Consider the following 25,549-nt stretch of genomic DNA (forward strand, 5'->3'; position numbering starts at 1 on the left):
CCCCTGATTGTACGAAAAATCACGTTTTTAGCTTGTGGACCCTATAGAGGTCACAATTTTAATCCTATTTTGATGAAACTGAAATGTAAGTTTATGACCCAAAGATATCGATTCCTTTCAATAATCGCGCATATCGGACTGTAACTTCTTGAATTATGGCCCCTGATTGTGGACCCTATAGTAGTCATAATTAACAATTTCCGTTAAAGCTAAGTAGAGATAAACAATTTGATTGGTTGATCCTTTGGGATAATATAACTTTTATTCTAATTAATGCAGCATTAGGTAAGATTAGATAATTAAGAGCTTACAGTTCTAGCTATAATAGTTAAACAAGAGCATCCCTATCGCTGCAATATACGTCCGCAATTCTTTTATATGGAACTTTTTAAAATTAAGTCATTGAATTATTAAATGGCTAATATGACAAGAGGCAAAGAAGGCTAGACGTTGGTTTTTTTTTGCCAAATTAACAGACTAAATATTAACAAAAAGCAGGTATGACACCACCCCAGGGGGTTGGGGCATGCACCAAAATAAATAAAATTGGACATGGGTCTGCCCATGGGGATTGGACATGGGACAATATAAATAGGTACAAACCTGTCATGAAATGATTGATATACCTTGGGGTATAAGGAAAAAGTATGAAATGTTTCAAGATGATCTGGTAAGAAATGTGACCTGTGGAACAAACAAATACAAATAAGTGGACATGACTCTGCCCCTGGGGGTCGGGCATGCACCATAAACAATAGGGATCATTCTGGGGGTATAAGAATCTGTATGTAAAGTTTCAAGACGATCAGTTAAGAACTGTGGCCTGTAGGCGACACACAGACAGGGGTGATGACAACATACATCCACATATTGAATGTGTGGAAATATAAAAATAGATAATGAAATGAGACTATGCTGAAATCAATAATTTATATGACATTCCAGATCTAAAGAAAGACCTGCAATAGGCGGATTTAGCTCTTGCATTATGTGTGTTTAAGAGAGAATGATGAATCTTGATGTATAGCTTCGCTACATCAAAACCATGACCAAGTTCGAGAGAGAGAGAGAAATGGGGTTTAACGTCCACTCGACACAAACTAGGTCATTTCGGGACTAATATGTGGTTTAATTTTATTTCAATAATTCGCTTGCGCATAGGGGTCTTTAGCAGTGGGAGGAAACCGGAGGACCCGGAGAAAACCCACGAGGTTGGACAGGCGACCCTACTCCTTGTCACGTACACCAGGGATTCGAAACCACACGAGTCGACTCAATGACAGGCTTTATGATACAGCGCGCGCACGCTAACCATTCAGCCATCCAACCCCCCATGACCAATTTCGATCATAAGATCTTTCTACTTAGGCGAAGTATAGATACCTTAGCAGTTTGATTGCTCAATTCTTTTCAAAAAGATAAATGCGTAATTATCAATATGCGTCATCCATTTATTTGCATTGCTGTAAAGTACATCAGCCTCACTGTTGGCTTGTTCATATAGATAACAATAATGTATAACCATATTTAATGATACTTTAGCTTAGAAAATACTTTCATAGTATGTCACAGAATCTTCTATACTGGTAATTATAATCTAGAAAAATACAATACAAACATACAAGACACAGGCAAAACATGGACATTGCAAGAATCTGGGGGTCAGATGTCATCTTCTACTGTATGGAACATTGATATGAAATGTAACCCTATTACAGATAGTGCACACAAGTCTTTCTAATTTAACCTATGATAAAGATAGCAGACGACAATGGCTATGAGCACTGTTGTTTTTTTGTTTTAGCTAGTATGTCTTTTATATAAGGATTGTTTTTAGCACTGATTTCTTCTTTTAATTTATCAACTTCTTTTTTTAAATCTTCTTCTGTCATAGAATTGATAGGTAATTTTTTCACTCTTTGTAGAAAATCATGGATTAATTCTTCACCCTCCTGTAAAGTAAGATTGAATTAAATTTATTCATGCTTTGTAATAGGAGCCAAGATAAGGTAGGACTTGTGAAAAGCTGATTCAATTTGATGCTTTGTAACTTTATTTTTGTATTCATGTACTGTTTGAGGGAGCCATAGTGGCACATTGAGTATTGCACTGGCTCACGAATCAGGGGGTCTTGGGAGTAATCATTATGTTGGCAGAGAAAGTTCCTCAGAATTTTCAAGCCTTGCTTCCCATTGTCAGTGGTGCAGGGCCTGGAATGTAGAAGCTTCTAGTTGTTTTAATGTTATGATAAACTGAGGTCCCACCATATCTTGTTGGTTTTGTTTTGTGTGTAGTGCGGTAGTCCTGCACTTACTATACCATTGGCAGCATGACAGTTTAAAATTAAAATAAGTGTAGGCCATAACGTATATGGGGAAAATATCCTTTTATAGTAAAATATTAAATTCATTTCTTTCCCTTTGTACTGTTTTGCTTAAAGTGTTATGAAACCTTTCAGGAACTTATTTTTTCGTTCCTTTTACAGAAAAATGAGTATTTTTGCGGTTAATTAAAGCTTGGTGCTTGGCAATGACACCGATATTGAATATCTTGAAATGGGAAAAATCCAACATAACTAATCATATCCGGGGCAAATTGGCTCGTACACCTATGATCGCATCAGTACAAACCTGTTTTGCCAATTTTCTTTTCTTAATAGCAGGTTCACCATCACCTTCAAAATCTGTTCCTTCTAAACTGACTGATTGAAAATCTTCTAATTCATTAGCCTTCTCTTTAGCAAACTGAAATATACATGTTTACATTATTTAAGCAATAAATATCACATAGACATCTTTATTGTTATATATCCAATATATATTGTGATGGAATGCACAAAATTTACTGTTTTTGACTGCTATTGATTCTCGCTTTGTTTTAGTAATTTTGAATAACTTTTTTTTCTTCGGATTCTTAATGTTATGGTGTGTAACAACTTCACGGTCGAATATTGTAGCAGCTGCATGGAAACATTGTACATTCACCTTCAAGAGTCCATCTTGCTTGATAGATAACAATGACAAGGCAGAGATTCAATAAAACTCCAAAGGATTTGGGATATAACAATTTACGGGCTTTAAATACTGAATTTAAATTTATGACTAGTTTTTAATTTTTGACCCATGTAACTCTTTTAGCCAGTCACATTTATTCGACTGACAGGCGGACTTACCTCTATAACATATTTAAGGAAGTGAGCTAGTTCTGACTTACCTCTATAACATATGTTTAGGATGTGAGCCAGTTCTGACAGATAGACCTACTTCTATAACATATGTTTAGGGAAGTGGTCTAGTTCTGTAAACTTACCTCTATAACATGTTTAGGAAAGTGAGCCAGTTCTGCTACGTGAATACCAAAACTCTGATCACAAACACCTTAAAGAGAAATACATCAGTAATACTTTTTAATACAACCAACTAAGAGTGTCTAATAATGTAATTACATTGTTTTTAAAAATTATAATAAAACTTCTTCCAAGTTACACTTGATTTCAGAGAGAGAGAAATGGTCTGTGTTTAACGCCACATAGCAAACATTAGGTCATTTTAGGACTAATGTATGGTATATTCTTACTAACTTTAATTATGATATATAGCACATGTTGGCTGCCCAACCTACCGAATTAATTTATATTCTTTGGTATGTTTAATACAGTATATCATATTAGTCAAAGGAACTTTAGGTATTTTCCCTTGTTTGAATTGAAGACAAGCCAACAGTGAGGCTGATGTCCCCCGCCAAAATACCAAAATAAATAGATGACACATTAATTTATCGCACATTTATTTTTTTTAAAGTATCAAGCAATCAAACTGATTATCAACTATACACTTAAGTTTCATCACTCTCTATCAAAGTTATCTTGTCCTAAAGCATCAACCAACAAGGCATTGACCTAATCAACACATACACCAAGTTTGAACATTCTAGCTCAATTAGGAAGAGAGTTATCGTGCCCCAAAGTATCAACCAATCAAATTGCTTATCTCTGCTTACCCTAAGCGGAAAATGCTCATCTAATCAAATTGCTTATCTCTGCTTACCCTAAGCGGAAAATGCTCATCTTCGAACTCCATCAAGGCATTGACCTAATCAACACATACACCAAGTTTGAACATTCTAGCTCAATTAGGAAGAGAGTTATCGTGCCCCAAAGTATCAACCAATCAAATTGCTTATCTCTGCTTACCCTAAGCGGAAAATGCTCATCTTCGAACTCCATCAAGGCATTGACCTACTAAACACATACACCAAGTTTGAACATTCTAGCTCAATTAAAAGTTATCGTGTCCCAAAGCATCAACCAATCAAATTGCTTATCTCTGCTTACCCTAAGCGGAAAATGCTCATCTTCGAACTCCATCAAGGCATTGACCTAATCAACACATACACCAAGTTTGAACATTCTAGCCCAATTAGGAAGAGAGTTATCGTGTCCCAAAGCATCAACCAATCAAATTGCTTATCTCTGCTTACCCTAAGCGGAAAATGCTCATCTTCGAACTCCATCAAGGCATTGACCTAATAAACACATACACCAAGTTTGAACATTCTAGCTCAATTAGGAAGAGAGTTATTGTGTCCCAAAAAGTGTGACGGACAGACAGACGGACAGACAGACAGACGGACGAACCCATTTTAATAGTCCCCTGCTTTCTTCGAAAGGCGGGGGACAAAAATTGAGTTGAGTGATTTTACCTGGTTTTACTCGATATAGCAACGTTAATGTATTGTTTGTTGTCAGTGCCGTCACATGAAGATTATTAACAGTAGTGACACTGTCAGATAAAGCTGTCAATTCATGAAAATGGGTGGCAAATAAGCAAAATGCCTTGATCTTTGTAGCAATATGTCTGAAAAGCAAAAATTAGCAAGTTGTATTTTAGTATTTCAGTATTTTTAGCACATAAGTTGATATTTTTTTCCATTGAATATATGGATGATGGTTGAAAATTGACATCCAGAATTTCATATTCTAGAAAAGACGCTTACACCAGTACTTGTCCAGTGGTGGACTCTATGGCAAATTTCAGTCTGCTTATCGAGAGGGGCACAGCACCGAGACGGCGCTCCTTAGAGTCCTGAACGATGTTGTGCTTGCTCTTGATAGGCAACATGATGTCATATTGGTATTACTGGATCTTTCTGCTGCCTTCGACACCATCGATCACAGCATCCTCATGAACAGATTGCGTAAGCGTTTTGGCGTCTGTGGTCAGGCTTATGATTGGATCAATTCCTTTCTTCGAGGAAGAACACAAAGAGTGTCAGTTGGATCGGTGGTGTCGGAGGACCACCCCCTAGAATTTGGAGTTCCCCAGGGCTCGGTCCTAGGACCGGTTCTGTTTGCATTATACATGACTCCAGTCGAGGATATTATCAGCCGCCATGGTTTAAATGCCGTAATATACGCTGATGACACCCAGCTCTACATCACTTGTGACTCGCGAACGGACTCGATTTCTGCCGGTCGTATTGAGGCCTGTATAGATGAGATTCGTCTCTGGATGCGTGCAAACTTACTTGCACTCAATGATGATAAAACTGAAATTGTCCGTTTCTCATCGTGCAGGAAAAATGCGAGTCCGCAGGTTGTCGCGGGTGATGTACGAGTTGGTGAGGTGCTTGTTTCGCCATCGGCTTCCGCACGGGACTTGGGGGTGATGATGGACTCGGCTGGACTAATGGATGATCAGATCAAGAGTGTGTGTAGCAGGGCTTCTCACTCACTGTGGCGTATAGGGCGAATCCGGCATTTGTTAGACCAGGCCAGTACTGAGAAATTGGTGCATGGCTTTGTGACATCAAAACTGGATTACTGTAACAGTCTTTTTTATGGTCTCCCGAAATACAAGTTAAAGAAATTACAACATGTTCAGAATTCCGCTGCTCGACTGGTGATCCGAAGGAAGCTGGAGCGTCACGCAGAGATGACGCCCATTCTTCGGGAACTACACTGGCTCTCAGTTGAGAAGCGGATTCATTTCAAACTGTCATGTATAATTTTCAAGTTAATACGCCATAGTGAGTCAGCGCCTTGCTACCTCACTAATATCATTAGTATTCAAGTTCCATCCTATCGGACTAGAAGCAGTGATGGGGTGAAGTTGCGACGCTTTTCCCACAAAACACATGGAAAACAAACCAGTGAGTTGTATGGCGATCGCGCCTTCAGTCGTGCCGCGCCTACTCTCTGGAATGAGCTGCCACTAAGACTTAGATCACTCACCAAATTCAGCTTGTTTAAATCCAACCTCAAAACATATTTATTCAATTAGGCAATAACTACTAGTCAATCTAATGTTTTTATAGGCATACATTTGTATATCTTGAATTGAGATTTTTTATGAGTTATTGATAGTGTTTATTCATTTATTATTATGTATATACTATGTGTAGTACGCCCATGTAAAGACGGTTGAGACAATTTGTGTGTAACGGTCTATAAACAATATATATTATTATTATTATTATTATTATTAGTAGATAAATTAGAGAAAGGCTGCTCTATAGATCTTGCTGAGGATTTAAAAATTAAAGAACTCATTAAAATTTTCTCAGATTTTCAAATGAGAGACAATTGATGTTAATCAACTGAAAATAATTTGACTAACTTGATTCTTTATTTTGAAGTTAAATGTTTGTTACAGGGCGTGGGTTAGCTACTTACTCTGAAATAGCCCAAGCTAAACCAAATCCATCATATGTGGATGTTCCTCTCCCTAATTCATCTATTATAATTAGTGAATCTTCTGTAGCTGACTAAAGAAGAAAAGACAATAGTTAGCCCATACAAACAAATAAATTCTGGTTCGCAGACAATCCTTCCAAAATATCTGATGTGGAAGGGAGGTTTTTATTCATTTAATTATTCTAGGATACAATTCCACTTTAAAACCTGTTTTTCCGATTAACTAAAAGAAGAAATAACACTTTATAATAATACAACTGACCCTTAGTATAGAAGCTGTTTCTAGCATTTCTGCCATGAATGTGGATACACCTTTAAGTTGACTATCACCTGCTCCAACCCGAGCTAATATACTATCAACTATTGTTACTTCTGCTTCTGAACATGGCACAAAACAACCAAGTTGTGCCATTAATACAATAACTCCAACCTATTAATATAAATATCTGATCTAATCACTCCACTCAGTCCACTGTTTGATTTCTAGATATTCACAAATTAACTGTTTTGAAATTTAAGAACCATTACAGAATATAATAATAAAAGTTATTTTATCAATCTCTCATTTTAAATATCAGAATTCATAGATATTTTTCAGAATGACACGTCATGAAGTTAAATAGTTCAGAATATGAAAAAAGGGACCAGTTTTGTTACATACTAGGACTTGAATTCATGTCTATAACTAAGAAATGAAATGAAATGGGGTTTAACGTTCTACTGTTCTGCTCCGAGTCACTCCGACTGAGCTAATGAAGATGGGCATACGCCAAACAGTGTGCTATGAGGGGAATTTTGCCCGGGCAGCGGCACTACTCTTATATCGAATTCCAACTGCCAAGCAATCTTTTACATGCATGCCAATGTATCCACAGGTTTTTCATCCCATCTGAATGACTAGACAGCTGTCCTTGTCAAGCCCTCTGTCCTGCACCACTGACACGTGGAAACGTCGGAAAATCTAGATGAACTTTCTTGGCCAATGCAGGGATTGAATACAAGACCTCAAGACTAGCAAGCCAGCGTCTTACCCACCTAGTCACTGTGGCTCCCCAGATAACTAAGAAAAACACTTACTGATCTAATATATGTTGATTTTCCACCCATATTTGGTCCAGTAATAATATGAAACATTTGTTCATCTATTGGTGGTTAAAAAAAAGAAGATATGGATGAATATTTGCACATGTAGGCCTTACAATACAGTAACTTTTTAAAAAACCTAGCATGATGACAAACACATTAATGAAAATAAATTCATATATTTGTGTAAAATGATCTGGTAACAACAGTTATTTCTCTTATAGAGCATTAGCAAAAAGAAATCGTTGAGTGATGGCAACTTGTTTCTACTGGAATATGTTTCTAATTCTGCTGTGGTCTTGTTTAATTTGTTTTGTTGTAAAGTCCTCCTCCATCCAGTATTGTCTCCCATTCAAAACTATTGTTTCAATTAATTCACCGTCAATTAACTGACGAAGAAATTAAAAGTGTATGGAGGACATTGACGGTGAATTAATTGAAACAATTTAACTGAATCAATTAATTGACGGATCAAAGTTCCTTTGATATTTATTGACGGCTCGTCAATTAAATTGACCGTGTGTGCTAGTGCCAGAGATGCATTCATCTCGATGTTTTCGATCAGAATGAAAATTGACTCTAAAACATTGATTGTGTGTGGGTAAAGTCAATTTCATCAATTATTTGACAAAAGAATTGAACGTGTATGGGCCGCTTAAGATACACACAAACTTTTCAATACCAATCTTATTAAGACTTTGCACACCTGTTCCATGTGTAAAATAACCCAGAGAACACATAACAGGCCGACCGTTTGTTGTGTAATAATGGGGGTACAAGCGGAAAGAAAAAAAATATTTATAGCAAACGAGAAGGTTCCCAGACCTAGATCAGCTCTTGGATAAATTATGACATGGTACACATCGTTCACTTCATCTGCAATAAACAATCATGGCTGCCTCCAGCTGCAGTTTCACACTGGATCATCATAGAAATAGATTTTCATTGACATCTATCTATATATGATGTCAGAAGGAATTGCCTCTATGACATGATTATCCAGGTCTACTATCTATCAGGACTGGAACATGGCTGAATTTCATTTTTTGATGGTCGAATACTATAATTTTTGAATGTATACAATGATTTAGAGAGCGGCGGAGTAGTGCACTGAAGTAAATATTACTTTTTACATCCGAATTGTTGTATTTTAAAACTTGTCGTAGACGTATACAAAGAATTTACCGGAAATCACAAAATCTCGTTTGAAGGTAAATAATCAACAAAGATTTTAAAATACTTTGAGTTGATATTTTATAACGTTTTTGATGTCGAAATGTTGTTTATAACCTCTACTTTCAATCAACCGAAGGGATTATCGATATTTCTTTTTAGCATGTACTAATAAGATTTCCAAGAAAACTCATCGTTTTGGATACTAGACAAACCACAGCCTATAGGCAAAAATTGTTCTGTGGCTTTTTTGGAGTTGCAATTAGCATTGTTCATGCCAAACTTGACGCAAATCCATACAGGCATAACTGAGAAAATTCGACTTTTGTTGTCATCAATACCCTTATTATCATGCTTTTGGGCCAAGTTTGGAACATTATTGTTAAATAAAATTGGTATTTTTTTGGTGATTAATATGCAGTTTATCACCCCAAATAAACTACATATCTTAGGCCACACAAAATAAATGTCTTGTTTCTCGGGCAACTGACAGCTGAAACTGTAGGGAGGGAGGGCGGTTTCTTTTTTTTTTTACTCATTGATGGTGCAAAATAAAATTTGGCTATTGCTGAAAATTGTTGGGGCGGGAGGGCGGTCTTTCTTTTTTTTTTTTTTAAATGAGAAAGTCATTACTTGTTTACGTTTTTGCTTTCCGTTATATTCAACTTTATTGTACATACTTAAAACATAAACCCAAAATCAAGTCTACTAAAACACTGAGACTGAACACTGACTGAAAGGAAAATAATTTTCCATATTTAATTCACATTGAAATTGGTTTAAAATAAAATTCCATACGACTATGTAATAGCCCTCCATAAAGACAACAACATTTTTAAAAACTAAGCCTCTTTCACCAGGTGTATCAAAAATAATAATCATGGTAAACAGTATTTAAAACTCAATCTAGTATCGCCGGTTTATTTATAATTATTTACCGAATTCCAACCAATGCATGTCACACCGTGTCATCGGTATTGGAGATTGCCGGAAATACTGTTTCTTGGGATATTCGGTGTGTTTCTCAGGATATTCGGTGTTCTATCCGGTGTTTATATTGAATGACTATTTAAATCTAACTAACAACTGGTCAGTAAAACCATCAAATCGGTAATCCAATTATTATTTTCCGGATTATCGAAACTACCGTAAATGTGCTAATAATGACCCAGATTCTAAGGTATGCATTATGACGACTATCGTCATCGTATCGTATTCTTAGCTATAATTAATTAACCTGTTCTACGGTTCATTATTTTATCAATAGGATTTTCCAAACAAGGACCGACTGAAGCCGGCAATAATGAGCCGATTACGATCGAATGATTGAAATATTGTCGCCAATGACTTTTAACACGAATCAAATTCTAGTTTATCAGGGGAGGTAATTAATATCACGTGATACAAAATGGAGGTTCTTTCGATATCAATAAAAAAGGCAAATCTGCCAAACTTCGCCATTGTTCGGATAAAAAAGACAGCATGTTCATCTGAATCAGTTTTAATACATTCGAATAGATATACATGTATGGCGGATGTAGGTACATGCGGGATATTTTTTTTACGACTTGCTTGTCGATGTGCGGGCGGGCGTTACATATTTATTTTTTTTCATCAAGACTAATAAATAGACTGCACGCGCAACCAATTTTGCGTGCGGGCGGTGCCCGAGAAACAAGTTATTTTATTTGTATTGCCTTATGAACAAAAATTACAGTGCTAGCTTTAAAATATGCATTTTATCTGCTGAACGCCCTTAAGTGTAGATCGGACTTTCCGTTTTATCCCCCATGCCAAAAAACCTGGTGACTGCGATATAGGATAGGTTACAGTTTTCTACAGAATTTTTAAAAATTTGTTAGAGCGGATGAACCCTATCAATATCAGTGATCTGTGACCTTTAGTTCCAGAGTGACCCCAACAGCCCAACCATAGCCAAAAAATTTTGTGAATGTGATAGAGGCCACAGTGTTTATCCAATCTTTTTCAGATTTTTGATTCATATGAGAGGACAGACCCTATTGATATTCAGCATTCTGCAACCTTCTGTTCCAGAGTTACTCCTTTTAGCCAAAACCAATATTTAACAGATTTATTTCCAATTTGGTGTGAAATATTGAGTTCATAAGAGGATTAACCCTATCAATAGTCATCAATCCATGATATTCTGTTCCAAAATTACCTTTTTGTGAATGCGATAGAGGCTTCAATTTATGACTGAATTATTTATAATCCTATGTGAAGCATTGAAACAATGAGGACGAGTCCTACTTCTATCTTGCATGACAACCGCTTGATTAATTAATCTTTCAAACATAAAAGAACTTAAATTCAACCTTTCTTAAAGACAGCATCATTTGGAATAAATGAGACATCATCCTGCATTTCAAGACATGGATGTCTTGCTTCATTAAGTTTCAAACTTCCACTACCTGGAAAATATATGTATTTCATAAAATGTTAGCAATGGATCTAATGATAAAGTATTTTATTACATGAAATATTTGCGAATCTGTATATCAATTATCTGGGAATCTTTCAAGTGGTTCCATATTTGCTTACTATATCTGTGCCCAGAAAGAGCACTTCTATTAGAAACAGGTCAATATTTTTAGCTGGAACTTTCCACAGGGTAAATAGGTCACTATTACATCTTGGCATTTGAATTGCATATTCAAACCCACATGCTAAATTTGGGACACTATCAAGTAAACTATACATTGATGGCTAGACATCGAATCATTGGTAGGCTGTCACATTTTTTTTTTTTTTTTTTTTTTAGGTATTTGAACCATTTACAAGACACCAAAACCTGATCATAAACAGAAACATTGTGTATGAAAGTCAAGTTAATCGAATGATAACTTTTAGCCTCTCCTACAGATTAAGCAGCGCAGAAGGATGGAAAGACAGGTTAAAGACAAAATACAACCAACATGACATATCAAACTTGGTTTTAAAGATTCAATGAAGCATTTCAATAGATTAGATTATACAAATTTAAGAAATACTCACCTGGACTGAGCATCTTGGGTCTGACATACTGAATTGGAGCACTGGCAGAGACATGAGCAAAGCTAACTAATACATCTAACTGTGCTACCACATCATTTATTATTAACATAGGTTCAACATAGCCAGCTAAAATAAGAATAAAGTAATACTGTAGTTATAACTAACATAGGTTCAACATAGTCAGCTAAAACAAGAACAATAAAGTAATACTGTAGATATTATTAGCCAGCTAAAATAATACTGTAGTTATTATAATTATATAATTATGTGAGATAAATCAAGAGAATAGTAAAGAAACATTTTCACCAAGTTTGAGTTTCAAGCATATCTGTGTTAAAAAAAATATGCTGGCTGCATACAGCATATCTGCCTTTAAAAATGTGCTGGTTGCATATCTGTCTTGAAAAATGTGTTGATCGCATATGTATTTTATGTAGTTACCGAGAAACTTTTTTTTATTTTGTGTGTGTAAATAGCAAGCGATACTTCCAATACTACCAGTAACACTGATCTATCCATAAAAACACCCAACAGTATATGGAATTCCACAAATACATTTGTTTTATTTTATTTTTTTTAGAAAAGGTACATTGCAATGGGTTGATGCTTTCTGTAAATGGCTCATAAAAATTGAATTTTTAATATTTAAGAATTTTACCAATCAACCCAGAGAAAAACAATAAGCCTTGTGTTACTTTGGGTGCTATGAAGAATAGTTGCACAGGATTTGGATAAAGACTATATATGACAAGCCTAATGATCAACAGCAAAGCATGTTAAAAACCTAACCTCCCTCCTACATATTTCTAGAAACAACTACCAAACACAAACCTGCTATTTCTACTATTTCAGCTACAACACTTTTCTGTTGTTCGTTATATTCTTCTTTGGCTTTTAGATATTCTTCGTTGTGTTTTTGAACAGCTGAATTACGAAAACGAACACCGTTTTTATTTGTGTCAATAGTTCTATAATTTTTATTGTTTCTCAGTGCCTTTTCATCCTTGAAATAAAACAATACATACAATTAAATCAATAATACATGTAAATTAAATTTTATTTCAACATTTAAAGCCTTAAGTTAATGTGCCAAAAAGCTAATAGTTATTTGCCTTACCTAAATTTAACACAAATAAGAGCTGATATATGTTCTTTAAATAACAATCTAGACAATTAAATAAACAAAACTAGCTAGGTTAGAGGCCATCTTGATTTTCATGTGCATGGATAGAGCAAGAGAAATGGGGTTTAATGTCGACTCAACACAATCTAGGTCATTTCGGGAATAACACATGGTCAAATTTTATTTCCATAATTCGCTTGTGCTTAAGGATCTTTAGAAGTGGGAGGAAACCAGAGGACCCAGAGAAAACCCATCTCCTTGGAAAGGCGACCCATTTCCTTTTCATGACACACAGCCCCCCTGTGCATGGATAGAAATACGCAATTCTTCTGTAGCTGACAAATATTTTAAGACAGAAAATATGATGTAATGGGAACATAATATGTTATGTTAATTATGGTTGTTTAACATAGTGAAAGGAGGTGTACCATGGCCAGTTTTTCTAACATTTATGTTCAGTTATGTTGCTAATCAAAATAATTGATGCAACTCAAACTTAAATAAAATTTAGAATAAACTTACTTTTCTTGTAACTCTAAAATAATAACCTAGCTGATTATTACTTTCTAGTTTTAAAGTTTTATTTGCTTCTAATCCCAAATCACGTGCAACCTGTCATAAAAAAAAATATAACCATTACACTCATTATAAAGAAATTATCTTTATCATTTCATACAACATCCAAATATTTCAAAGCTTTTCCAGAAGCATTAAACAGGCCATCCTAGATTTCACTTAACAATGTCAAGAAATGGTGGGTTTAACTATGTAACCAAGTGTTTCTCAAAGAGTAATAGGGAACAAAGATAAATAGTTTCACAGAATTAGGATACAGGATTGCGAAAGTCTTTCACCACTAATTAATCAGTTTTATTCACGAAATACATATTGGACTGTTCTTGTAAGCAATATACATCTAAAATAACTTTTCAACTATACCTTGTTTACTTGAGCCTTGATATCACTTTCCAATGAATCAATTCTTTCTCTTAGTTCTGAAAAGCAAATGTATTTATAGTTATTGTTTATTCTAACCATGGAGTTCGTCTAATCTACACTGGTTACAGGCAGGGCTGCCAACAACCAGTATCGCAGCGCAATTTGCGACACATATTTTGTCTGTTGCTAACCAAAAATTAAAATCTAACGTTTTTGATTCGCAGTTACTGCGAATCATTAATATGCCTGTCATTTTGTATATTGACACAAGAATAATCCACATTTTGAAGACTAGAAGGCTTACTAAACACTTTCAACGTGTATAAAATGTTGAATAAAATTTTATAAACAAAACTGAATTCTCCGCGTGACATTTTCTTCTCGAACTATCCAGACACAACACTATATAACACAGGGACATAACTCAATGAATAGGGACTATTAAACTGGAAATAGGGAATCAAGTAGTACCACTCACATTGCGAGACATCAAGTAATTATATCATATTCATTTTGAAAGAAATAAATCCAGTGTATCCCCCACGCATTGTAAATAAAATATAAAAAAATAAATACATGTTAACGTATTGTAAAATGATAAATCAAAGTAAAAATTCCCGTAAGATATTATTGTTTATATCGCGTGTGTCTAGTTAATCGAGGTGCGCCTGATTGAACGAAAAAATAGTAATACGACTAATACACGATAAAAAGCAGACAAATTGTTTTCTAATGAAGATTTCTAACGTGACAAAAAATAACAATTAAAATGAGTGGGGCTTCGGAAGTCACTGTCAAGAATTGGCTTCAGACATAAACCTAACTAAATGTCTACATCACATTCACAAACTGTCACAAGTACTTGTGGCAGTGCTAAAAAATCTAAGAATTTAAAGAATAGTCAGAATGGAATCTAATCATATTTGTTATGAATTAAAGTAATATCTTGTTATTTAGGTGTTTTACGTTGAAACTGAAAAACTGCTAATCAATTTTTAAATTTGCTAATCAAATTTGGCAAAATTGGACTTTTTGATTAGCAGTGCTATTAATCAACTGTGAAAAATTACCGACAGCCCTCGTTATATATTGTTTTAAATGATATTCTAAATCTATCTGCAAGATCTCCCACTTTCTTGAAAAGTTTTAAACCACAAATATTAACAAAAGATAGCCACTTTGAAAAAGAAATGAAATGAAATTTAATGTCCTACTCCGACTGGGCTAATGAAGATGTTATTTGAAAAAGATCTGTTAAAAACTATATATATATATAGCCTCTAACACATTCACAAGGGTTGTGGAAAAGGTGGCATATCTCTGGAACGGATAGTCACAACATGCTGAATATCAAAAGGGTTCATCTCCTCATGATCCTAATGCTTCAAACCGAATTTGAAAACCATTTATTAAAAACTACAGCTTCTATATTGTTCACAAGGTTTTCAGGAAAGGGAGGATAACTCTGGAACCACTGAAAATCAAGTGATCTTCCTCTCATGACACCAATGCTTCCCACCAAATTTGAAACCTATCCGTTTAAACTACAGCCTTTAACATGTTCACAAGGTTTTCGGTAAAGGGAGGATAACACCGGAATGGAAAGTCACCAAAAGGTTGGAAATTAATAGGGTTCACCCTCTTATGAGCCCAATGGGGGGACTCTGAAAATCTGATCTCAATGCTTCCCACCAAATTGTGAAAAAAATCTGTTAAAATGTGGGTGTATAAAAATCAGAAAATATAAGATACTGAGTATCCCAAATATGTTCTTTTTAAAAATGTCCTTTAATACATTTGTTGATATATCTTACCTGCAAGGTTTTCATCAAAATCTGACTTAATAACAAATTCATGGTTTTCTACTTGATCTAAGTCCATTGTTGTTTCAACCATTTCTTGAAACTTGGCAAAATCCATCAACAATTCCTGTTAATAATATTGATATGAATAAAATACTAAGCAAGACCAAATCTTAAAACATTGTTGACTGCAAATAAAGAGCTCTATCTCTTACCATTTACTAAACTTCTTACAAGAATATTATTTCTAATTGGTCAGTCAGATCGGTCATGAAATTTGGAAACCAACAGAATTTTTCTCTTCTTAACCAAAGATTTTCTGAATTCAATCTGTACAACAGATTAAGGTTTTACAATTACTAAACTTTTGTATTGCAAAAATCATTTGAACAGCATAAAAGTTAACTAATTTTCTCAGGTTACCTTGGACAGCATAATATTGCGGGACAATAATTATTCAATTTCTGCATTTAATAGGATGTCATGACTTTATTGGCACATTTACCTTTAATGGATTTGAAAACAATTCCATGAGTAATGCATGATGAGTTCCTTCATGTTTTTCTAATGTTTCTAGTAGATAGGGCATCTTATCTATAGCTTGATATACTCTATAACAGTCCTAGTGGAAAAATATTTACATAGATCATTAGATAAATGTTATTTCCATTTTATAATTTATATGATAGGTTGGGTGGCTAAGTGATGTAACACATTGCAATGTAGATTATAATCTATTTTACCTTTGCAAGCTATGAGTTTAATTCCACATTTTTATTGTCAAATACCTGACCTAGTTGATTTTTCTCGGCTGCCTACCATTTCTAAAGACCCCTGTGCTAAGTGAATTATCAAAATAAAACTTGACCATCCTTTTGTCCCAAAATGACAGTTAATGTTTAATGGACATTAAACCCCATTTCTCCCTCTAATATATACAAAATTCATATCAACATTCAATCAAAGCTTTGATAGTTCCTATTATATTGCATGTAATGGTCAGAGATGACCCCTCAACCCTGATGATTTTTCCCTGTCTTCTGCTAGCTAATGCTACCAATATAAATCATCATAAGAAGTATTCTTGAATATACTTTTTTAACAATTTATTATCTGCTGTGCTTTACCAATGATAATAATTTGGAGAGGGAGAGGGAGTAATTAGGATGTACCTGTAAATTGGCCTTTTTTCTCTGGAATTTTTTCGCTAGTCTTTGAAAATCTGGTATTTTACGCAGTTGTTCTTCCTGAAGTGTTTGCCGTAGTTCTGTATTTTCTAACATAGTTTCTACAACATTTAATCTTTCCTCTGAAAGTTAAACACAAATAAATGTTTTATTCTTTAGGAATTGCTAAAACATAGAAATTTGGAATATAAATCATTGAAAACAAGAGTTTCAATGCACCTGAAGACGGATAAATTTCTGGAGCAATAGCACCTGCCTTTAGTTTAATGAATATGCCAGCAAAGATGGATATATACACAAATAGGGTAATGGGCAGCCTTTTGCTTAGTTTTTTTTTTGTTCAATAAAATGTTTGCATAACCTGAAAGATAATTCATGCTATTTTTTGGTCTGTAAAATCCTACACCATCTAGATGATCAAACCTAATCAGTTGAATCATGATATACAGTCTACAATTAAAAGACTTACCTATCTTGTTTATATCCATTAATGGTTGTTTTACCCATTGTGCTATTAACCTTTGACCCTGAGCTGTACGACATTTATTGAGTAACCCTAGCACACTTTGATTTTTATTACCACCTGTAAAATATAAAGTTCACTCTTTCATTCATCAATTGATAAAACTTCACTCAAGGTTTAACGTTTTATTTCTTACAACTAGGCTAATAAACACAGGCAGATGTTGTGCAGTATAAGCAGGATTACTGCCAGCCCTTATTTAGATTTCCAACTAGTCGTGGGATTTGTAACATGTTGCCAATTATAGTATACACAGGACCTTGGTTTTTCGTCTCATCTTAAGAACTTTGCACTTTTCTATGTCTGGTAGTCTGTCCTACACCACTGACTAAGGAAATAAGGCTGGAAAATCCTTGCTCACCTGGCACCTATAAATCTAGTCAACAGGGAATGTAAGCTACCATTAATTTTTATTTTGTAGAAACAAGTTTATCCAATTTGATTACAAAGACTGTTTATAGACAAACACATGTTTATTTATTGAGTTACCTACTTTCATTTGGATTAGGAAGCAGATTTAAAGCTCTAACAGCAGCTGAATCTAATCTCATATACTGTTTGAGGTCAAAGGTTAACAAAGTATATTGACCGAAGTTACTTTCATCCGACAAAACCTGAAATTACAAGTAAGATTTTATTTCAATAATTTGTTAGTGCATAGGGGACTTCATTATCAATAGAAGGCTTGATTTCACTTTCATTCCATATCATCATGAATATCAAGTCCCACGCTTTTCAGGTAAAATGTTTTCCTGTGATAATCAAGTTGAAAATTATGGTGCGTTCAAAGTCAAGGTTTTATGTTTGATTTGAGTGTGTTTGTGTCATGACCTCTGATTGGACAACGCTATTGTTCAGGTGTCTGCAGTAAAGGGAGATAATGTACCTATGCGATCAGGAATTTCAGACTAATGTACCAATGGCTAGATGTTGTAAAACTTGCAGTCCTTGATTCAGGAACATGGGGGGGGGGGGGGGGCTTTAGACGTAGGAAGCAACCAGATTGGTCACCAGATGACCCTACACCTCATCATGTACAATTTGTCTTAATGACAGACCTTATGATGTAAAGTGCACACAATACAATACTCGATCACCCACTTGCAGCATGAGTTTAAACTCAAATTTAAATTCATAGACTTCATGAACAATACTAAATCACATTTACCTCTAAGTATTTGATAACTGCAGCTAAAGCTGCAACAGCATGCACTTTATCCATTTCAGCTAAAAGATAAATATACAATACATAACTGTCAAATATATCATACTATATGTTAATTGAAAGGAAATTGTTCATATTTTCAGTGATAAGAAAAGATAACTATTTTTTCCAAGGTGAATGCAAATTCAGACATCGCACAAATTTGTGAAATTTCGTTTTTGGAAGAGGCATTAGTCAAATTATTGAAGTCATAGAATTACAGTAAATGTAACTCACATAAAGCAGCACTATTAGCTTGTTCTCCCTTTTTCTTTTTCAATAATCTATTCATATCTTGTACTATATCTTTATTATTAAACTCGGCTGTAAGAAAATAAAATATGCATTAATATCAATAATCTCTGCTAGACAAAATGGCAGACTGTGCTTGATAAAGCCTGAATTTGTGCTTTATATTCATATGTGACTATATCCTAAGTTTTACCTGCAATAGCTGCTTCAATAAAAGCTGGAACTATTCAGTAACTCTGCTCAGTTAATACCTATTCTATTTATTTGTAAAGTAGTGCAATGTTCACATGGTCTTGTATATTCTTGAAAGAGTAATGAAAACACTGCCACTAAAGGGCCTGATTTTCATAAATCAAATGAGAAGTGGCATCAGATGTTCCAAAAAGAGTAGGCCATACATTGAGAAGAAATAACCTCTACATATAAATCAAATAAGTAGTGGTCAGTTTTATTTTTGAAGTAAATAGTTACCACCAAAAGTCTAAATCTAAAGACATATCGCTTTTATCATAAGTTTTTCAAATGTTCCACATCACTTACTTTTCTTTCTCTCAGTTACGAGTGCGTTACTTCGATCTAAAACTTGCTTCAGTTTCGTATCGGCAGTCAATTCACTGGTTCCTAAAACACATTCTTTTGGTCCAAGTTGAACTAACAAAGCCTGAAAGTTTCAAACACGTTATAATGATATATCTGAATGCTTAAAATCGTTGATCGGATCGGCATTTTTCTAACACACGCACTATAAGATAAAAGTACCCTTAAATAAGAATTCAATTGTACGAAATTCTTAAAACATTCTTTAAGCACATTATATAATAGATCTTTTAAATACAAAAGAGTCTAAAATAAGTTAGCCATGAAGTTATTACAAATTGTAAATGATGAAGTAACAGCCACTCAATGAAAAAAAAGTTGCATGATTAACTCTCACATAGCAGGCAAACTTGTTAAGAATCTATTTTTAAATTTCCAATTATAGTTATAACAGCATCTTACCTCTAAGTTAGAGTACTGGTCATTATCATGAAATTCACAGACACAAAATTTTCTCACAGTGGCATCTGCATATCCAACACCAACCATCTTAATAGAAAAAACTAAAATACATGCCATATAAAGGACAATCAAATCGGTGCCCACAAGGCCAAGAGCATAGCAGGGTACAAGTCAGGGTTCCCGCGGCTTCGTCAAACATTTTTTCAAGGATATTCAAGGATAAATATACGTCAAATTCAAGGATTTTCAAGGACAATTTTTAGCCTAAAGTTACAATTGTTCATCTTAAAAATAACCAAAACATTACCAACTATCGTTATAATCTCATATTTAAAAGGAATTGAAGACATTTGAAACCAAATTAAGGATCTCAACAGAAATTCAAGGATATTTTCCTATTTCCGCGAAATTCAAGGATATTCAAGACCTTGAAAATGAAATTTTAAATTTAAGGATATTCAAGGATTTTCAAGGACCGCGGGAACCCTGCAAGTCCTGGAGTCCATTATCAAAACCCAGAGATCAAAACTTAAGGGTAAGACAAAAATATGATTAATGGAAATGTCTTTCCATTCTTCTGATTCCTTGATCAGGTGCCAAAACTTACAGAAATCTAATTAATAGCAATGTATTTTTATTTCTATGAATGCATGACCAGTTGCCATACAATGTATACTGTTATTTTGTAGTCCGAGAAGCACCATACAAGCATTTATTAACCAGCTTCATCCTATAATTATGGTCAAGAACAGATTTATAGGTTTTGTGCAGTATCAACTCTATTTATAAGAACTGGTTGGTGAATAATATTTGTCCTGTCTGATTTAACATATTTAGACAAATTGTCCATTGATCATAAAATACTTCTCACCTTCTGTCCATTTTCTGTAGCTATCTTAATAGCGACCACACCTACTGATCCAGCCATTTCATTATTTCCAAATAATATCTCTTCAAACTGGCTTAGATTACCTGGTGAAGCCTACAAACATAAAATAAAATGACATGGGATTTAACTTCCTACTGTTCTGCTCCTTGCTGGGCTAATGAAGACGGGCATACGCCATACATTGTGCTATGAGGGAAATCTTGATTGGACATATTCACTACGGCTTACTCTTATATTGAATTCCAACTTCCAAGGGATCTTTTACGTGCATGCAGGACCTCAATTTTTTGTCCGATCTGAACAACTATAATTTTTGTTTGGCCCACTGACAATGGAGAAGTCACGCTGGAAAATCCAGATGAACTTTCTTGGCCAATGCAGGGATCGAACACAGGTCCTTCAGGTTAGCGAGCCAATGTCTTAATCACTGAGCCAGTGTGGCTCCCTTCTACAAAACAACAAGTTTTTCAAACTTACAGTAAAATTCAGTTCATTAACAAGAAAGATATTGACTTCTTACAACTATTCTGAAACTATTTAAAGGGTACTAAAGGTTAGATCTCTGATTGGTAAAATTTATTTTCAATCAATCTAACCATCCGCTGATATATTCTCTTCTGTCAAAAGTAACTTGGAAATAAGATACAAGATATATTCAAAATAGACACTTGGTAATAACAGAATAACGAGTCATGGTGTCATATTAACACACCACAGGGAACTTTTTTACTTTTTATGTTATATATAATATTTGTTGAAAGCTAGAGTCCATTTTATATATAATATATATTGGATATATTTACCTTTAAAGCTAAAGTCCAGTCATTATTTTTAGAAGATCCTTTATTACGATATACTTCTACTCTATACTGTTGAACCAATAACAGGTCTCGCATTAAAGATTCAAAATTCATCTTACTGAGTACCACAGATTCTAGTTTTTTACTTCCTGTAAAATAGAATAACATGCTTTATTAACATAAGTTGTTTTCTTACTAACAGAAGAACCAGATATCATTTATTTAGAGCTTATTTTAATTCCACTTTCTGAGGTCATCAATTCAACTTAAATTACTGGGATTATGGAATTCTTTCAGTGACATGTAGAAATGGAACATAAAAAAAGCAGGTTACAATTCTATGTAACCATCAGGCTTCTAATTATAATCATATTAATGTATTTATGATGCGCTCAATAATCCATTTATTTACCCATGCTCAAATCACTATATTAAAAGAGTCTGTGGTCAACATGTACTACATAACCTTATTGTTATGTAGATCCTGAAGAAGGACATTGTTATATTGGTTTACCCTTTTCCCCTAATACATGTTTTTCTCTAGGGTCCAGTAAATTCTCAAAATTTTGACCATCGTAACATTAATACTACTTTGAATGCATCTTCCTTGGGACAATTGCACATCGAATGGTGGATTTTTGATGTGATGTCACAATTCTAAGATGGCTGTGATGACATCATACTTGGTTCCTGGTCAACAGTATGTTCAAACTTGTTTACAAAATGAATTACTGGTAATGTTAAAGGAGTCTGCTCCAATATATTTTAGAGAATAAAGTTGGTTAGTTCTGTGTGAAAGAATCTTACAATTGTATTAATAGAGTACAACCATCTGAAACTACCATATCATTTGGCGAATAATAAACTGTTTGTGTATATATCTTTTTGTTTTGTCACAAAAATGGTAGGGTGAGTGTTCTTAAGTACCTACATCTTGTGGCAAGCCTTGCTGCAAGACATTATAACACGAGTGGTTGAATGGAGGTACTTACCTCCTCCTAAGTATTTGACAACACCGGTTGTTTTAAAAACTTCCTTCGCAACGAATAAAGCATCTTGACCATGAACAGTATAATAATCCTGAAATAAAAATGTATACACACTGCATTTACCACAAATCTTTTAAAGAAAAGGAATAGAGTATAGTGGATCAAAACATGAAGTAAGATGACTTGTCATATGTTTATGCACAAAACCTATTTCATTTATTCAGACATTTTTTTAAAATACTTTTTTAAGCACATCTAAGTGTTTGAATCCCTGTTTTACGGATTAATGTGTCAATAAAAAATACTTTTGTTATTTTGGGATTAAAATTAATTTCTGGGGATAAACAGTATTTTAGGATCTCTACAGGGATATAAATTTTACACAGAGAGTGGTACTTCAGACCACACTTTTTGAATGTTAATTGTCACAGAATTTTTGTCAGGGGGTTATAGTGTCAAAAATATTAATGGCTGGGAGAAAAAGATAGGGTTAAATTATATTCTAATTTATAATATCATGGGTTTTACATAAATTACTATAAAAAAAACCCTAACTTACTGATCTGTCAAACACACGTAATGTTGTATTTGGTTTCTGAAATATAAAGATTGATTTAAATATCGACCTAACACACAATTCATGATATGCTAGTTAGTGCCGTTAAAACGACAAAATTTCACAATTTCAAAACTATAACTTAAGAACAACTAAAAAAAACAAATGACATCTACCCAAGTCTGATATGCAGAAAATATGATTGTGTTAGAAATTCTTTAAAGGGACTCCATCACTAAATTCATACTTTTCAGTATATCTTAGCTTAATTTTGACATTATTGTACTTACCTCTGGCAATCCTTTATGAAAAGCTAGAAATCCTTGTTCCTGTGAAAAATCTGCAATTAATAGAATGCATAAATCAATATACATGTATACTGGTATAGATCTAATGAATATCTGCATAGATACATTAATTTGATTTAGTCTTCCAAGCATAGGGACTTCTCACTAAGTCTTTGTTTTCTTTATTTATTATGTATCAGCAAAACTAGTCTGATAAATTAAACAAAAATACTGACAGGAGGATGGCTACGACAAATTTATGTGTGCATTGCCATCTCCTTAACTATTGTGTAAGAAGTAGGCCTGTAGTTAGTAGTTACAATGGATGTGGGGTAATGAAATGTTGTTCAAACTTTAAAGCTCTCTATGTTCCATGGTGAAACAATGTTTCGGACAGTGATGGTTTGCAACCATCGCATCGGGGTTGGGGTTATAACCTCTAGTGGTCAAAACGTACATTCACACTGAAGAGCCCTCCTTACTTGATAATAATGACAAGTCAAAGATTCAATAAAATACCAAAAATGAATTTTAGATTTGATAATCAATGTTATAGAACTGGCCCTGGAGGGCAGTAGCCATTACTTAAAGTAGCTAAGTCTCTAACTCAATATCATCCAAAGTCTTACACGTTGAAAATACGAATTATTTGTCAATTCAAATCAACATTGATGTTGTGATCTTACCAGGAAAAGGTAGGCTTCTGATATCCAACATTTAAGACAAAATAAACATTTTACCATTGGTACACAAATCGTGTACCATAGTGCGATTTAGCGTCCTTTGCAACAAGTGACCAGAAAGAACGAGGCTAGACATATTCAACTGGAGAGCCTGCTCAATAGGCTGGAATAACCAGATGCTAGAAATTGCTATAGGGTTGAGACACATGCCATATTTGGCTGGACATAACTGAATTAAAATTAGAGTCAAAACGGAAACAATTGAATGTAAATCAGTCTATATACAATCAGATTACATTATTAAATGCGTTGCGACCCATTTAGGTCAATTTCTAGGTCCCAAATATTAGCGATTTAGCTCCTTTAAGTCACTCTTATAAGTCAATGTATATATTTGTTTCTCGAGTTTGTCCAGGGCCCACGAAAAGGTCCCCAGGACCAGCAACCCAGATAGGGCTGAAAGGTATAATGTTACACCCAATATCATTTTATTTATTAACTATCAATTTCAAATTTTGGCTGTGTTGGATAAATCTCAACAAGACATAAAAAAATTAACAATGTAGATGTCCAAACATACGGGTACGTGCTACTAGTCACCTAGTTCAGCTCTGCATGTAGGTCTCATTACACTCAAGTGTAGTTCAGCTCTGAATGTAGATCTCAATCTCATTACACTCAAGTGTAATGAGATTGTGATCTACATTCAGAGCTGAACTAGTCGTCATCTTGAGATTAATTTGTAATGGGACTTTCTAATTGGCTTTTAATCAAACTGACTGATTGAGTACTAACTAGCACTAATCTTTGATGACAATCTCATTTATTCAATTGAAATTGAAAATTAATTACAGTCTACTCTAAGTACAAATATTGAAAAATATTACTATATTAATTTAATTGTACTGTACTGTTCAGTGTTCTACACAACAAGTTGTTACTTAAATTTAACACACTTATACGGATATACTACTTCTGAATTTTATTAAGCATGTTAATAAAATTCGGAAGTAGTATATATATTTAAGTGTGTTCATTTAGTAATCTATTTTATTTATATATATATTATATTTAATTATATAAGGATTAAACTATTAAAGTGTTACTTCAATATTTCTTAATTCATTGATATCTACATGTATATTGCAATTTACGATCAACCAATAAAAATCTTATATGACATTTAAATCTATCGAATTAGAACAGTAAATTAAACAAAATATTTTCCTATGATAAGCTTTTGTCTGAAAATGGGCGATCATGGTATTACCAAGTTGTAATTCTTGTTTTGGTTGCACAGCCATATTGAAATTACAAGTAGCTAAATTTGGCGCGGTTTAATGTCAAGACC

The 25,549-nt window shown here is 34.1% G+C and overlaps 1 protein-coding gene across 1 annotated transcript; it reads right to left on the reverse strand.

The window, feature by feature from the left end:
- Positions 1 to 1,430: 1,430 nt before the first annotated feature.
- On the reverse strand, positions 1,431 to 25,524 carry LOC126810892 (DNA mismatch repair protein Msh2). Its single transcript, XM_050536235.2, has 27 exons — positions 25,469 to 25,524; positions 23,519 to 23,568; positions 23,232 to 23,267; positions 22,676 to 22,763; positions 21,687 to 21,832; positions 20,866 to 20,976; positions 19,995 to 20,081; positions 19,536 to 19,656; positions 18,981 to 19,067; positions 18,708 to 18,766; positions 18,033 to 18,153; positions 17,486 to 17,599; positions 17,002 to 17,138; positions 16,335 to 16,451; positions 15,842 to 15,956; positions 14,028 to 14,083; positions 13,611 to 13,700; positions 12,797 to 12,968; positions 11,966 to 12,091; positions 11,287 to 11,382; positions 7,772 to 7,836; positions 6,957 to 7,124; positions 6,674 to 6,765; positions 4,702 to 4,856; positions 3,310 to 3,377; positions 2,631 to 2,744; positions 1,431 to 1,952 (listed from the first exon to the last, which is right to left on the reverse strand). The coding sequence occupies exons 1-27, from the start codon at positions 25,500 to 25,502 to the stop codon at positions 1,776 to 1,778; spliced, it is 2,802 nt and encodes a 933-aa protein (XP_050392192.1). The 5' UTR covers positions 25,503 to 25,524; the 3' UTR covers positions 1,431 to 1,775.
- Positions 25,525 to 25,549: the final 25 nt, after the last annotated feature.

The sequence above is a fragment of the Patella vulgata genome, chromosome 2, assembly GCF_932274485.2.
Source record: "Patella vulgata chromosome 2, xgPatVulg1.2, whole genome shotgun sequence".
NCBI lineage: Eukaryota > Metazoa > Mollusca > Gastropoda > Patellidae > Patella > Patella vulgata.

What these genes read in the sequence shown, in the direction of transcription:
- LOC126810892 (XM_050536235.2), bottom strand. Translation starts at nt 25,502, where the DNA reads ATGGCTGTGCAACCAAAACAAGAATTACAACTTG. An exon ending in AAACAGCTTCTATACTAAGG is followed by an intron (nt 6,766 to 6,956) that starts GTCAGTTGTATT and finishes TTTCTTCTTTAG; the next exon opens with TCAGCTACAGAAGATTCACT. An exon ending in GCTATATCGAGTAAAACCAG is followed by an intron (nt 3,378 to 4,701) that starts GTAAAATCACTC and finishes TTTCTCTTTAAG; the next exon opens with GTGTTTGTGATCAGAGTTTT.